At 27.7% G+C, this 16,699-nt stretch overlaps 1 protein-coding gene across 1 annotated transcript in view; it reads left to right on the forward strand.

Annotated features, from left to right (window-relative positions):
- Positions 1-675: 675 nt before the first annotated feature.
- The window catches only part of LOC119662756 (ATP-binding cassette sub-family G member 4), a 48,366-nt gene continuing 32,342 nt past the window's right edge, over positions 676-16,699 (forward strand). Inside the window, exon 1 of the mRNA XM_038072502.1 lies at positions 676-1,332. Coding sequence (XP_037928430.1) covers positions 699-1,332 — 634 coding nt within the window. The 5' untranslated portion in view covers positions 676-698. The remainder of the gene's footprint in view (positions 1,333-16,699) is intronic.

Consider the following 16,699-nt stretch of genomic DNA (forward strand, 5'->3'; position numbering starts at 1 on the left):
TATCTGACAGGTCAGCATGGCTGCGATACCATCGCAACTAAATAAGTCTGTATGAAAAAATAGAATATCGGCTTTGGTTGGTAGCAAATAAAACCTCTGATCATATTCGTCGATTCTTATTTCCTATCCTCAAAACATATTGACATTTATTCAAAGAGGTGAGTATCTTTTGTATAGTTTGGCCCACCTATTCTCAAAAAGTAAAATATTGACATTTATTCAAATGGTTAAATGTCTTTTATTCACTTTGATTTAGTTTGAAGTACAAAAAATCTACCATGGTCGCAATGCTCCATTTTCTTAGGAATCAACTTTTATTGCTTCTTTAGAAGTCAAATAAGTACATGGGACATATTTACTATATATATAAAATATTTTATATATATCTGTAAATAAACAAATAATTTTTAGTTTAAAAACAAAAATTGTAGTGAGACACATGATTTTTTTTTAATAGCTCTAAGGTGATATATCACAAAATTGTTGACAATAATTGTCATTTTTGGTATTTTATGCTTTTAATAATCAACGATCTGAAAATGAACATTATTAAAATTTTATTTCAAAGTAATTTTTAAAGTTTATTTTTTCTTTTTAAGGCAAATAATATATTTATCTATAGAAAACTAGACCAAAAATTAATGTTTAAATAAATTAAAATATATTAAAATTAAATAATAGTTATAAAAAAAAAAGTAATGTCGCATACAAATACAATTTATTATTCATTCCCAAATGTGGATAAAGAAATTGGAAGTGCAATAACGACATCATCTAGTGTATTAAGTGAATCAAGTGATGATGTCATAAAAATGGATATTCCAAGAGATGATATTGAAATTGCGGCAGGAACCAGCAATATTCAATTAACGCCATTGTCATCAGCAGCAATAATATTCCCATCAACATCAACGTCAGTATCACCATTACCAACAAATGCGATAGCATCAACAGCAGCAACAGCAACAATTGCAACTGCAACTGCAACATCACAAAAGAAATATTCAACAAAAAAGCCAATAAATTTAAATTTAAAAATTTCAAATAAATCTTCTGCTACTGCATCAACAACAAATGCATCATCAGCAACAGTGGAGAGCTATGCAGAAACAGATAATGCTTCACTCTCCAATACCAGCTCAGGCAGCAACAATAAAACATTAAATAATAGTAATAATAAAATATTAAATAATAGGAATAATAAAACAGCAACAACCCCACCTTCAACATCGATAACGATGTTTCCACACGAACAAAATAAGACGATCAAAAAAATTGACATCGGTTTCGCCGATATTAAGTATTCCGTAAAAGCTGGTTTCTTTAGGAGAGGTAAGTGCTTCTATTTTATTACAATTATTATTTTTTTGATCAGAATTTAAATATAACGATCAGATCAGAATTGATTAGAATTTGTTTTTACTCATATTTAGGTCAGGTTAGGTTATGCTAGTAGACCAAAAACGCCACACGTAGACCATTAAGGTCCATTGCGATACAAGATACAGAGTCTTAATTTTTTAGCGATAGTGTGCATCGCTTAGGATGCGCGTGTTATTAGCGAATATTATTAGGATTTTAACAGAAATCTCAGGCATGAGTTCCAGTCCGGTAAAACCTGCAGCACCCAAGTATTTTTGTTGAGTTCTCGAGAGACTCATATATAAATCTCAACTTATAAATACAGAACACATGAATGAGTAAGTCCCAGGACAAACTGTGTCCCCAATAAAGTCGACTTTATGCAATAATATAGGCTTTCACAGTAGCAATATAACCTTTTCATCAGATCTCCTGCATTTCTGCGTCTTTCTTTTAAAACGAGTAATCTTCAGCCTCAATATAAATGTGTTTTTTTAAAATGGCAACACAATTGGTAGAGCAAATATTAATTATTGGGAAATAGATTTTATCAAAATTGTAGATACGGGAGAAAATTAAAGTGCTCAAGTAGTTTGCCCAACGGAATCAATGGTTTGTGGCACAATGCATTGTCTTTGTGATAGAACACATTTCTATTATCATATAAACCTTTTTTTTAGTAATTAATGACTAATGAACTAATATATTTTTTAGATTTCATCAAGGCAGTCTATAAATTTTCTATCAAAATATAAAAGCCTATAATCTTATCCACTGAAACTCACTTTTTTCATTGCTTTCAACTAGTTTCATGGACCTTTTCTTACTTAGCTAATTGCCGTTTTAATTCCGATGTGTATCGTCAAATAGCGTTTAGAAACAACATTTTTTACCGATTTTGGACTCAACTTTCGCATTCTGATCATTTCAAGTTATCAGCTATTCCCGTGAACATCATTTTACAGCCATTCAAGCTATTTTTTTCAATTTTTTTTTATGTAGTGCTAGATGTTGGGAATTAAGTCTTCATTTTTTGTTAAATGACCATAAATAAAATTCTATTTATAATGTCTCTAAATAGCACACGATACCGATTTCAGATTGTTATAATTTCAAAGTGTATTTTCCATTTTAATGATTTGTATACTTCTTTAGAACTTAAGGATTCTATGCCATCGTATCACTAATTGATTAGAGAATCTGATTCAATTAGACTCAATTTTTACGAAAAAATAATGAAGACAATATCATCAAACATATGAATTAAGATTTACGTTTAATAACTGAACTTAATAATTCATTTGTATATCACAAATATGGTTTATTGAAGCATTTTCTTAATATTCAATACCTTAATCCATATAATTAGAATGTATACCATAATAGGTCGTATCAACTACAACGTTGGTTTGATTTTAATATATTAACTGAAGCCATAGGGTTCTTTATTCTGAAAGTATACATCATCCAGACGATTGGGTTAAATTTTACTTCCACAATTATTGAACGTTAGATTTATAAAACTAATACATATTTATTTAAATTTTTATATACATCTATCGAAATTATTTATTAATTTCAACCTTAATTCCATTATTTTTTAATTACTTTAATTACATTATTTATTAATTATTTTATATTATTTGTATTATATATTATTTTAGTGTTTCTATTACAACACTGCAAATAAACTTAGACCTAGTAAGTTGATACCTAGTGAGTTAGAGTTATTTCTTTATAATGGTTTTTATATAGTATTTTTTAATTCGCCTATAGGTCACTTTTTGTTAAATAATTCAATCTTTAATATTCTTTATTGTATTCTATATTTAGACTCTTCTTGAGAGTCATCGTCAGGATCACGATCTACAAAAAGATAATTATAAAAATTTACAATATTACATTACCTTATAAATCGTGATCCTGATGACTCGCAAGGAGAGTCGAAATATAGAATATAATAAAACATATTAAACGTTGAATTATTTAACAAAAAGTGACCTATAGCCGGATTAAAAAATATATAAAAACCACTTGAAGCAATCTGAAGTACTTGTTAAAGTAAAATTTTTGGTATTACCAAGAAATATATAAGTGTGTATATACAATTATATTTTTGTAAATAACCAAATTGCTATATAAATCTGTATATATTAGACATTTTATGTGTATAACACAAATATATGGTTTGGTTTCCGTGCTGCAAGTATGGTATATAGTATTTTAAGCAGATTTTCTCAACTACTATAGTATATATGTATTATTTTTTCGATACATATTGAAAGATTTTATTTCTTGACATTTCGCTATTAAATAATAAAAGTCACATATCCATTAAATGCGGTTATTCCGATTGTTATGCTTTCAAATGGAAACAATTTTACATTATCTTATCTTGAAGTCGTAATAATAATTTGTGACTTTTAATATTTTAATATTTGTTTGCATTTCATAATGCATAAAACATTGTACAATTGCCTCAATGACATTTTTGTTCAGAAAACTATTCCTACATATGTATATGTTTATATAAAATATGACGAATATGAGAAATTATTTGAGTTATTTGAATATTAAAATACAGTGAAGACTCGTTCATAAAGTCAAATTATTTTTATAGTTTTTACTATCATCAGTAGTACGTTTGTAGAATCATTAGTGTCTGTTAGTCTCCAGATAGACTAAACAAGGAGTAGATATAAACTACTACTCCTTACTCCTAACACTGTAGCCGGCTTTTATGATAATTTTTAACGCAGTCAGGAGATTGCAATCAAAAATAAATTTCTTATTGCCTATTTTTAACAAGTCTCAATTGATTAGCTCATTTTCTTTAAATCAGTTATAATAAAGTTGGCACTAGAGTTGGTTTCTCTAATGGATTGCATTCAAATAGAATATATAACATTATATTATTTATAACATTAACATTAACATAGATATTAGACATAGACATAGACATTAACATAGATGGTCAAATTTGTACCATATGTCAAGGAAGGGTGTACCAACATAACAAAAAAAAATTTTTTGAAAAAGGTCTATTACTTAGACCTGTAGTTAACAAACAACAAAATCCGGATACTTCTTGAGCAGAAGGTAAACCTTTAATCAAAATTTGGGATTGAAATTGAATTTTGGTGTCTAAATTTTAGGCCAAAATAACGGTAGTTATATTTCTTACGATTTATTGGATACTTACCCCTAATTTTTTGAAGAAATTAGATTTAAAAGTATTTGAAAGGAGAATAGATCTCAATCAAAAAATTAGAGTCTCAAAAATCGTTGCCTAATTTATGGATGATTATTATTATTTTTCAATCTACAGTATTTTAAAGAATGCGTGGACTCAAAGTACCATTAGGCATATGGTTTCTTGGTAACTTTTATTCACAATGCTTTACAAAATCATGTATTGATATACACTTTAAAACAAGAAACTAGAAAAAAACATCCTAGGTTCACCGAGTATATTCTGGCTTTTGCGCCCCTATTCATCTTTGACCCGTCAATATAAATCAACACCATTTTTTACAGGATTGAAATCTTCCCTTATGACAAATGTAGTTGCAAATTTATTATCAAAGTATAAGTGAGGAATATTTGATCTGATTTCTCAAAAAATAAAACTAGACCTAGCGACCTAGTGTCATTGAGAGCTAAACGTTTAAGTTGTTAAGCTTTTGTTTAGTGATTATAGCCGTTTATTTAATGATAAGGTCGCTGGGTTGCAAGTCCGGCATAAAAGGTAAGATCCAATTACTGAAATCGTTGTCTCGTAGCACGAGCGCTAGCCTTGGAATAAGGTATTGGTTATTTGACTAGGCTTCGTCAAACAAGACATTCGTATGTTAGAATGGTTAGAACGAGAGCTGTAAATTTCTAGTCCTTAATATACTACTCTTTACATGGGTAGAAGACCACACAGTTATATATATTAAATTAAAAATAAAATATTAATCATTGATTAATATTGATTAATTACTTTATAAATGTTGTTGATTGACCCTTAAGTTGAATGAATTGTTATTTTATAAAAGCATTTTAAGTCTAATTAACTTTTTATGTTTTTTTTAAGCAATTAAAGCAATTTAATACTAATTTCATTGCAAATTTAGACATTTAATTTTATTTTACTTTGAATAAAATTATACGAAAGTATTTATTACCATTTAAGTATGTCAAATCCCATATAAAAATACTAATTTTTATATTTTACTAGTTAAGAAATTTTGAACAATATCGTATTGGTAGTCATTGTGCAAAGTTTAATATTTCAGCTTGCTTTTAGTAACTAAATTTTTTTAAAAAGGTGAGGTATTGCACTTTGATATTGTTTGATACTGTTATATCGTAAACCCAGGCTTACGAGATGTGCTCACTCGTACACATGGAATGGAATCGAAATGGAATCGATAACGCCCTTTTATCTGAAAGTGTATCTGAAGTAATATTTTATAGTGTAAAGAGAGGACATATGATTATGTAGTTTTTTAAATGTAATAGACCACTAGCAAAGACATTGGCATACGATATTTCAAATAAATTTTTCCAACAAAAACCAGATAATTTTTAATCTAAGGCTGTTTGTTCTACCAAAAGTAAATTCATAATTAAAAGAATAATAGATATCCAGCAGAACTTCAGTGATTCTTTTTCCTTAAAGAAACAGTTTTTTTTTGACTGACACGCAAGTTGTCAGGAAATAGCTTGATATTCAGATGTCTGAGTTGGTGAATCAGCATCTTTACTCTATTTTATCTGTGGACAGCTTTAAGTCATACTACGAATAACTGAATACGGGGCTTTATAATATGATGGATCTGATGTCTTTGTATCTGCCTGTGTTTATCAAATTTCGCTGTATTTTTAGGATGCTGAGAGTTGGATTATTGTGACTGTCAATTATATTGAACAGTTTCAGAGCACGATCAGAAAATAGCAGAGATGCTATATATGCTATATATTTGGGTACAACATATATTAACGCAAAGTAACTTGTTTGACCGAATTACTATAAGTGACAAAATATTTTTGAAGCAAATCCTTACGGTCAATGTAAAATACCATAGATTAAAAACGAGAATATACCACGCAAGCGATCGTGATCAAAGGCCGGTAATCCTCCACAAACGACTTTAAAACCGGAATTAACGGCACAAAAAGTTATAGTGAGTGTTTAGTGGGAGTGCTAGGAAATTGTGTATTAAAAGCTGCTTTAGCTATGTTAATTTCAACAGCTCTACTAATCAAAAAAAACAATCAAAGTAAAGCGATCAATAGAAAAGAAGTTGCGTACCATCACAATAATGCCAGGCTACACCATTTTTAATGCCTCGGAACAAATGGACAGTAATTGATTGGAAAGTTTTGATGCATCCAATGTATAGACTGGACCTTACACCGTGTAATTACCATCTGTTTTGATGTCTACAAGACTCTTTTAATAGTGACAAATTGACAAACCAAAAAATCGCTAAAAATCTTTTATAGCCTAAGTTTCCGCCAATAAAACGGAAAGTTTAGAGTTTTACACCGATGGAATTAAAAAGTTACCCAAAAAATGACAAGAGTTAATATGTAGGTAGCAACGGTCAATATATACTTAATTAAAATTAATTTTTAATAAAGAAAATTTTTATTCCAAAATGTGTATAAAAACCTCGGATGGGAATGGCATAACAAAGAATACTAGAAAGTATGCTTCTGATATAAATCTTAGTTAAATATGATTCTTGTGAAAGATACTGTTTTATTTACTGTTTTTGCATTTTCCAAAGTAGTCTCAATGGCACTATTTTAGACTTCCATTTTATTTTCGCCATGTAACTGCCATGTACTTAACATGTATTGGCTTGACTCCCCGGTTTTTGCGATTTGTGTGAAAAATTGCAAAGATTATTTAATCTACTTCAACAACAAACTTTCAAGCATATATATATATATATATATATATATATATATATATATATACATAACTCATTTCTATTAGCCACTACTGTTGGTCGCAAATACAAACAATAAATTTCTGTTTATTGTATTTTATTCTAAATGTAAATGAACTGCTTCTTCTTCTTGCTAAATTTCATTTCATTTATCTACACAAAACTAAATTTTTTTAAAAAAAAATTAAACAATCAAAAGTATATGTATAGTTGTGTGATTGTATATATGTACTTCTAATATCCATAAATATTCACAAAAAAATATGCCTAACCAGACAATTCTGTACGGCTGGGTTGTTGCTATTTGGTCTTGTAAATATTTATTTTATAATTTTGTTTTCTTATCTGTGGATTCAACTCATTAAATAAATTTGCCTCTTCTGACAGTTTACCCTACTTTCTGTATTTATGGTTTTAAAGCAATAATTAACATATTAACACTTACACTTAAGGCATTTAGCAAATGAGATACACGCTGGTCCATCAAACGCTCAGGTAATATGAGTTCTAATTAAGGAATTCTATAAATACTCGTACTTCACTAATTAATTTGTCTTGAATGATTTTATTTAAGTTTTTTGAAATTAAATTCAATGAACTTTATATAAGTATGTTACATATATGCACATATTATATCAGCATATAATATATTACATATGTTTGTCTATACTTAAATCTGTATTACGGTCGGTCGTGTAAAACTTTAACCTGATTCTGGTATTATTCATAAGGGGTATTCACTCTTTCTTGCAAACTCATTGCAAGGTGCACGAAATGCACAGATTGCGCAAACTTGCAATGGACAACAACAAAACACACACATAAAATTTGTTGTAGTTTTGCTATACTTCAACTCATGTAAATATCCTTGCAACAAAACATAAAACACAAAAAGGAAAAAAACAGCTGTTTTAACATCTGTTACTTCTCATTTGAATGCGGTATGCTGCAAAAACAGCTGTTTTATTTTGATGTTATATTTTGTGCATCTTGCAATGACTTTGCAAGACAGGGTGAACCAATACTCTAGTTGAATAAACCAATACGAATTAAACATCCACTTTTTAAAATTATAAATAATTCCTTAGTTGATTTACCTACTCCAATTAATATTTCTTCTTGATGAAATTTTGGATCTTTATTAGGATTATGTTTAATTATTCAAATTTTAACTGGATTATTTTTTTCTATACATTACACAGCAGATATTAATATAGCTTTTAACAGAATCAGACATATTTGTCGAGATGTAAATTGTGGATGATTATTACGAACGCTTCATTTTTTTTTATTTGTATTTATCTTCATATCGGACGGAGAATTTACTATAATTCTTATAAATATACACAAAATGGTTAGTTGGAGTAATTATTTTATTTTTAGTAATAGCAACAGCTTTTATAGGGTATGTATTACCATGAGGACCCCTATATTATTTAGTAAGGAAAACACTTGATAACATTAATACATTTCAAGATCGAACTACAATACCTACAATACAACAGAAGTATGTAATATTGTGTCAAGGCCGTGGGAATAATAAATGACCTGATCACCAAGAGCATAATATACTTTTTAGAACTTTAACATATATATGGACTTTCTATTATATACTGGCTTCTCGTGGAAGCCATACGGAAAAATAGAATAATAGAATAATATTATAACCAAAAATGAGTATAAAGTTAATTTATAATGCAAGTTGTAAACAAATATGGACAAAAATATCTTTTCCATTTCAAAAAAGTTTTGTCAACATAGATAAAATTGCAGTTTTGAAATAATAAACTTGACATATATTTTAAAAATTAGATTTTTTTATCAAACCTAACTTTTTTATAGCTTTCGAGATAAAGATTTATGATGTGTGAAAAGTTCCCTTATAACACATTATTTTGGGTTTGTAATAAACGTTAGCCAATATAATCTGAGGCTAATATTTATTCGAAAAAGTTTTTTTTCATAAAAAACATTACTATTGCATGGTAGGTAGGATCAATTCTTGAGAAAGATTTTTCTAATGCATAAAATAATATATAAAAGTTAATATAATAAATTTTACTATATTATATAAATAATATGATTAATTAAGTTTGATTAAAAAAAAGGCCCTATTAGCAAAAAGATCTAAGTTTTCGAAATAGAGCCATGGCACCGTTCTAACAAAATACCAACTCGCCACCATTTCATAAAACTCGTGTGAATCAAGTATGGTTAAAAATTTATGTTCCACACTTCATTTCGTCCACACAATGGCTTTCGAATTTGTCAGGGGCAAATTCGATAGACTATTCCATCTGGGCTATTTTGGAGAACAAGATGAAGACTAATAAATATGTCAGTATGAATGTGCTGAAAAAAGCCATTGTTCTGGAATATTAGCCAAAATATCGGAAGATCATATTTGTGAAGCATGTCACTCATTTTTTTAATCGTTTGAACGCCATAGTCAGACAAAAGGTAGTCACATCAAGCTAGAGTGAATGGATTCTGAAATTTTGATTATTTCCACAAATTTTTGTAATTTCAATCAATAAAAAATTATTTCACACGAAAAAGATATGGTCGCTTGAATAGGTAACACTTCAATTGTCTAACCTAAAAAATTATGTTGGTTTCGATATTTATGTTAAAGAAAATAATTAAAGGGGTTAGGTAAAAAGTAATCCAATTTTCGTAAAATAAGAGCTACCCTAGTGTAATATAATTCGGTATCTAGAAACTTTATCAATGCATTTACAAACCACAATAAAATTTTAGTTTGTTTAATCAAAAAACATTGCTATTCGATATAGTTTTTATTTATGACATCAATGCAATAGATTTTAGATAATGTATTTGTATATCTGCGCATTGATACTAATTCATATCTGTACTAACGTGCTGGAATATTAGTATCTGAACTTCAAGTAAGTATTAACTTTTAATATAAATATTTTTCAAAGTGGATTGTATAAATTATTATTTCCCGCATTATATTTAATTGTAGTGATAAAAAGTTCAGCGATCAAATTATAAATGTAACAGATACAAAAGTATTGATAGAATATTTCAATAATGTTGCTAACAATAGAATTACTGTAGTCGTAAGTTTGATTTTGTTAACAATTATTGCATTAGCCACAATTAACTGCAATTATTTTTCTATCATAACACATATATATTAGTAAAATAATGTATCTTTAATTGTAAATGAAATTTGTATCATCTTTTAACATTAACAGATAGCAGATATGTCAGTGATAAGTCAGAGACATAAAATGTTAATTTAAAAACTAAGGATTTATATGCTAGATGATTCCAGAACTTCAAGACGTTATAGGTTTGATTTTGTTAATAATTATTGAATTAGCCACAATTAACTGTAATTATTTTTCTATCATAACACATATTTATTAGTAAAATAATGTATCTTTAATTGTAAACGAAATTTGGATCATCTTTTAACATTAACAGATAGCAGATAGTTAATAAGTCAGAGATATAAAATGTTAAATTAAAAACTATGGATTTATATGCTAGATGATTCCAGAACTTCAAGACATTTTTTGTTTGCATAAGAAATGAAAAATATTACATAAAACGTGATGCCAATTTTCAATATTAATCTATAGGTATATAGACCACTGTACTAGAATCATATATTATATATACAGAATACTGAAAAAGTTATAAGTGATTTTTATACATTTTTTTGATTTTTATACATTTAAAATCAACGCTATATGAGGAATATTATTATAGGTCTTATGAGAATATGACTGTTCCAACCAATTCCTTTTTTTTTTATTTCAATATTATTATACTATTGGTTAGTAATAGTGCTTTATGCGAAATTGTTCTAGGTCACCATATTTTTTACACATATTTAAACTAAAAACATATTATTAATTCCAAAGTCGAAAAGATATGTAATACCATCATTATCATGGTGAAATCCAACTTTCTCGGTGAACTTTCTAAAGATGTTATGTCTTAGATGTTATCATCAAACCAACGTATTACTAGTTGCACTTGAGTTGATATGGATTTAGTAATTTATTTGATCTTTTGATGTAATAGTATGTTTCCACTGTTAATAGTGTAACTTACTAAGTAAATTTCATTTACCATACAAAAAGCTTCCGTGCTTTTTAACTTACTTAAAAATAAAGCAAGGAAAATTAAACCAAAAATGGCGAATGCAACCCTTTAAAAAAATTCCCACAAGGGAAATCACCAAAATTGTAAATATTTGTCATATGTTTTATATGTAAAATATAAACAAAGAACAGCTGAGCTGTAAACAAACGTACTGAGAATATAAGTATTTAATAAATTTTTTTTTTTTTGATTAATTATAAATTTTTTTACATAAATGATTTAATGTATAAATTATATATTTAATTTTTTTTTGTGATAGATTTTAAAGTGCAATTTTTCTAAATAGAAGCTCTCTAAAAACTTTCTGACACATAAAAGGTGTTTGATATGCAATAAGTAACTTATGTCAATGGGAACGACAAAATTTTAAAGTTACTTAGGTAACTTACTAAGTAAGTGGAAACATGATATAAGTGATCTAAAAACTGGGTCGATAAATTTATATTATATACTACCCTCAGCAATACTACCGTAAATGTTTTGTGTTGAATTTTTATTTTTTTATTTTTATCAAGTTTAGATGATTATACAATTTTTTTTAGTAAAAATATAATAAGCTATATTTCTTTTAATTTTTTTAAAAGAAATTTGAATCTAACTGCTAATATTATACAATATATTTGTGTTGGAAACGACCTTCTAGATGACCTACTTAATTATGTCATGAAAAGTAATTATTTGTACTGTTACTTTATTCTAACATGTTTTGCAGTTTTTGGCATCATATTTCAAAATTCAAAAACCATTTAGATTATTAATTTTTATTTAAAAAATACTTAAAAGTATTCTTTTTAAAATTACAACTTATACGATTACTCATAGTTTTACTAAAATTGGTTAATATTTTAATATTTCATTTAAAACTGGCAAAAGTACTTTTAATCAATAAGCAAGCATATTTTTTACGCTTAATCTATATTTCCACGAATTTCTAATCCACTTAATCTAAACAGAAAAATTTTTAATTGCTATTCTATTATACTTATACTTTTCGATTGATAACTTTCACAAATTGTGTGTTTTTGAACATGAGGTCTTAAAATTGAATTTTGGAGCTTTTAGTAGATAATTCAAACACAGGAAACTACTCTACAAAAAAATTAATATAGCCAGATAAATATTTCCTTCCTCTTCGTTATTGCGTTACCTTATCATCTTTTGGGTTATATATAATATAATGCGGAATTGTGGAAAGGAGCGAACATACAAAGCGTCGAAAGCGAAATCAAAAAACAAAAATGGCAATGGATCGATCATCCGTTACGCAAGTCGAATCCCTCCATCGCTAAGCAAGCCCTAAAGTGAAACCCGCAAAAAGTCGCTGCTCTGGTGCTCCTTCAAAAATATGGCGAAGGACAATTGATGCCGAATTAACATCAGCGCGCTATTCATGAAACGACAACTGCACGGAAGTTCCAAATAGAATACGGTTCAGAGAAATTGTTGTGGCCCTATGCTCCACTGGAAGTTAACGGAACAAACAAGAAGAAGAAGAAGATATAATATAAATGTAGTTACGTAGTGAATGAGATATTGATAGTGAACGAATGAATATATTTCGAATGAGTAAATGCTTGAGACGAATCTAATGTCTATAATGATAAGCTTCAAAATTAGTTATTTTTATTATATATTAATTTCCATTGGTCTATATCTTTTGACAAGCACTATAAATCTTTGATTTGAATTGTCTTATTTTTAATAATACTAGCTATTATAAGTTTTTGTCTTGTCTTGTTTCAGTAATAGAATACATATATATATTGAATTTAAATTCAATATGTAATATTGTCTGCCGAAGGAACTGTAGAACATTAATTGAAGTATGGACAGTTCACTGTTTGGTCGCAACACATGCGCACAAATTAAACTTAATTCGCAGCGTTGCTTAGAGGAAATGCAACTATTTGGATGCAAAGGAAACTTTGGAGCATCTACTGTGTAACTGCCCGGCTGTCCCGAGAACTCAACAAAAATACTTCGAGGCTAACAATTTTACAGGACTGGAGCAGCACATATCTGAGATTGCTGTTGAACTCTTAATACAATTTGCTAATAATATTATGTATTCGCTATTAACACTCGTATCCTTAGTGATGCACACTATCATTAGATAGTGATCTGGTCTGGTATCGCAATAAACCTTGATGGTCTGTGCATGGCCTTTGTGGTCGCCAGCATAACCTAACCTAACCTAATACAATATACTATATTAATGTTTATATTATTATTAATGTTTATATAGTTGTTGTAACATCATACAGGTCCACCGATGAAATGAATAGCAATGACAAGATAACAACAAAAATTTCAGTTAATTTATTGAAGTTTCACTGACCATACAACGCTGTTTTGAGTATTGTTAAGTAGTCATCATCAGTGGACCTGTATGTTATAACAACTATATACACATTAATAATAAGCCCAGCGGTGCAAAACAGAGAAATAATTATTTATTTTTTATATATACCGTTACATATCTCAATAAACATTGTGTCTTTATAGTTTAGGGAAATATATTATTATATATTGTTATATTATTATTATTATTATTATTTTATTATTAAATTTATATATGCATATATATGCTTATATATTCATTTATGTATATATTAATATTTTTTGTGGAAAATTTCCATAACCCAATTTCAGTGTTAAAAATAATCTGCAATTAGCTTATTTAATAATATTAGTTGTTACCTAAAGTTAATAGATTCCTTTTGACTGTCCCATATCTTCATAGTGAGCACTTTACCATATTTTTGTATGAATTTGATATACGTTAGATCTATTGATCTACAAACCAGTTATAGTTAGTTAGTTCGCCTCTAAGTTTTTATGTATGAGCATAGACTCATAAGTAATGCACTATGGACTTATACTCATATTGTTGGAAATCTAGAAATGCGTGACTATATCAAAGTGTCAAAATTTGAAGTGTTTTAGTGCTTATCATGTATTCACTATATTATTTGTCATATCAGTCTTATATCTCAGTATTTGTATGATCATATCTTTAAGAAAGCAATGTTGAACATTAATTTTGTTATTTATCAATGGGATTTTCCTCTTACAGAATTGATTTAAATTATTCATTGAAATAACTACACAATCGTTTTAATTTCCGGCTTTCTAATATGCTGTATATTGGTATATATATTGGTATATATACTCCTAACAAAGCTTAAGTTTAAAGAAATAATTTTTTTTTTCTCTATTTAAAAATACTGAAATATATACTTATTTTATTTCATTTTCTTTTGTAATTTTAATTTAAATTTAACAACAAAATTTAAATATCTCTATAGGTACATTGAACTCAAATAACCAAAAAAAGTAATTATAAAAGCAATGGATTTGATAAAGTTCAATTTTGTCAAAAAAAAATTTTTTTTTTGGTCGTTATCTATCAGAACATTTCATGTCAAAGACAAAGTAAGTATGATTTTTATGATAAAGTCCAATAATTGCAATTCATTTGCCTTGTAAAAGCAATAACAGATATGAAGTTTATAGACAAAGTTTTGGAATTTGAAATATTGTCTCCACATTTGTACTCTAACAGAAGCAGTTTGTTTTTCATACTCGAGGAAGATATATATATATATATATATGATGACTTTGATCTATAATGTAGGATTCCTTAGTAATAATTCACCATGTAATTCCTAGGGATAATACGAATACCTTACTTACTTCCCTAGCTAAGTAAGGTGATAGTAAGCTTCATAATTAAAGTCCGTCGAGCCATATCAGCTTAGGTCTTAAGCTCTTATCAGCTTAGTAGTGTGAATTACTGCGAAAAATTATCGTCTTTGTTTGTACGTCTGTTTTATTCAGAATTTACTAGCATAAATTATTCGTAAAGTAAATTTTTATGTCAAGAGGATCAAATCATGCTTAATCTCTAAACTAGTAACTTAATTAGTTTAGAGTTAGGAAGTTTGACAAATTTAATTCATAATTAAAAAATGCTCTTAAAAAGCACCGTCTTTGAGAATATAATGTAGGTTTTCTTTTATAATAATATGATTTCTCTAATAACTGAAAGACATAGATACAAAAAGTATTCGGAATTTATGATTTGAAAACCTTAACGAATGTAATCAATCAATACTCATGTGATATGACATCGTCTCACAAATTACGATTTGAAGAAATTGGTTTGTAACCAATTGTGATGTTCACTGACAATACACTGAAGCATTTAAGTATAATACCTAAATCAGTCTATAAAATATGTAAGGAGGATTGGCTCAATTTTGATTGACTGATATTTGTCATGATATTTGATTGACTGATATATCTGTATTTCATTTAATATCTATATTTTTACAAAAGCTATATAATAAATAATACCTTTCCATCTTTTTATATTATTTGATTGTTTATAACTGTTGAGTAAATTAAATGTTACTAAATATACCTGCCAAAAATGGTGTCATTTGGATCAGCCGAATTTCAATAAATGAACTAAAATTTTTGTTGTTGTCTTTTCATTTTTATTCGAACCCTTATAATTAAATCTTACAATTTGGCTTATAAAATTCTTCACCCAAAATATAATTATTAGTAGCATTACTGTCAAAAATGTTATTCCTTTCTTCGATCAAAGTATCACATATTAAATTCAATATATTTTAAATGGTAAACTGTATACTATACTATAATCACAGAGATAATTACTTTTGCATGAATGCATATTATTTGCCTTTTTTATTCATATACATATACCTATATATATTATTAATAATTTTTTGATTTGACACATTTCACTCTTTCTCTTCTTCCATCAAATCCAAACATTGAATTATCAATACATTTCATGCGTTCTACTTAATGGCAGTTATCAGTAAAAAGTAATAAATGTATAATTATAGATACATGTGCTTACTTCTATAGTAGACTCGTATACTCGTATATCTACATATGTCTACTCATTTTGGACTAATCAACTTTTTTACGTAAAAGGTTGGCACTTTCAACATCATGTAGTAGTTCTAGTAGTGTTTTTTTTTCTTTAAATGAAAATACTATCCCGTGGTGACTTACAAAACTTATAAGAATAAATGGATTTTTGTTTAGATAAAGTCCGTTTAAAAACGATTCATAGTACTCTAAAACAACTTTTTATTTGTTTAGTTAGTGTTAGAAGAAACTCAGCAGGTTTCACATAAAACTTCAAATTATTTAGTTTCGAAAATAAGAGCATATATCATTTATAGAATTTGAAATGTATATAAGTATAT

This window comes from Teleopsis dalmanni, chromosome X (genome assembly GCF_002237135.1).
Source record: "Teleopsis dalmanni isolate 2A chromosome X, ASM223713v2, whole genome shotgun sequence".
In the NCBI taxonomy this organism is placed as follows: Eukaryota; Metazoa; Arthropoda; class Insecta; order Diptera; family Diopsidae; genus Teleopsis; species Teleopsis dalmanni.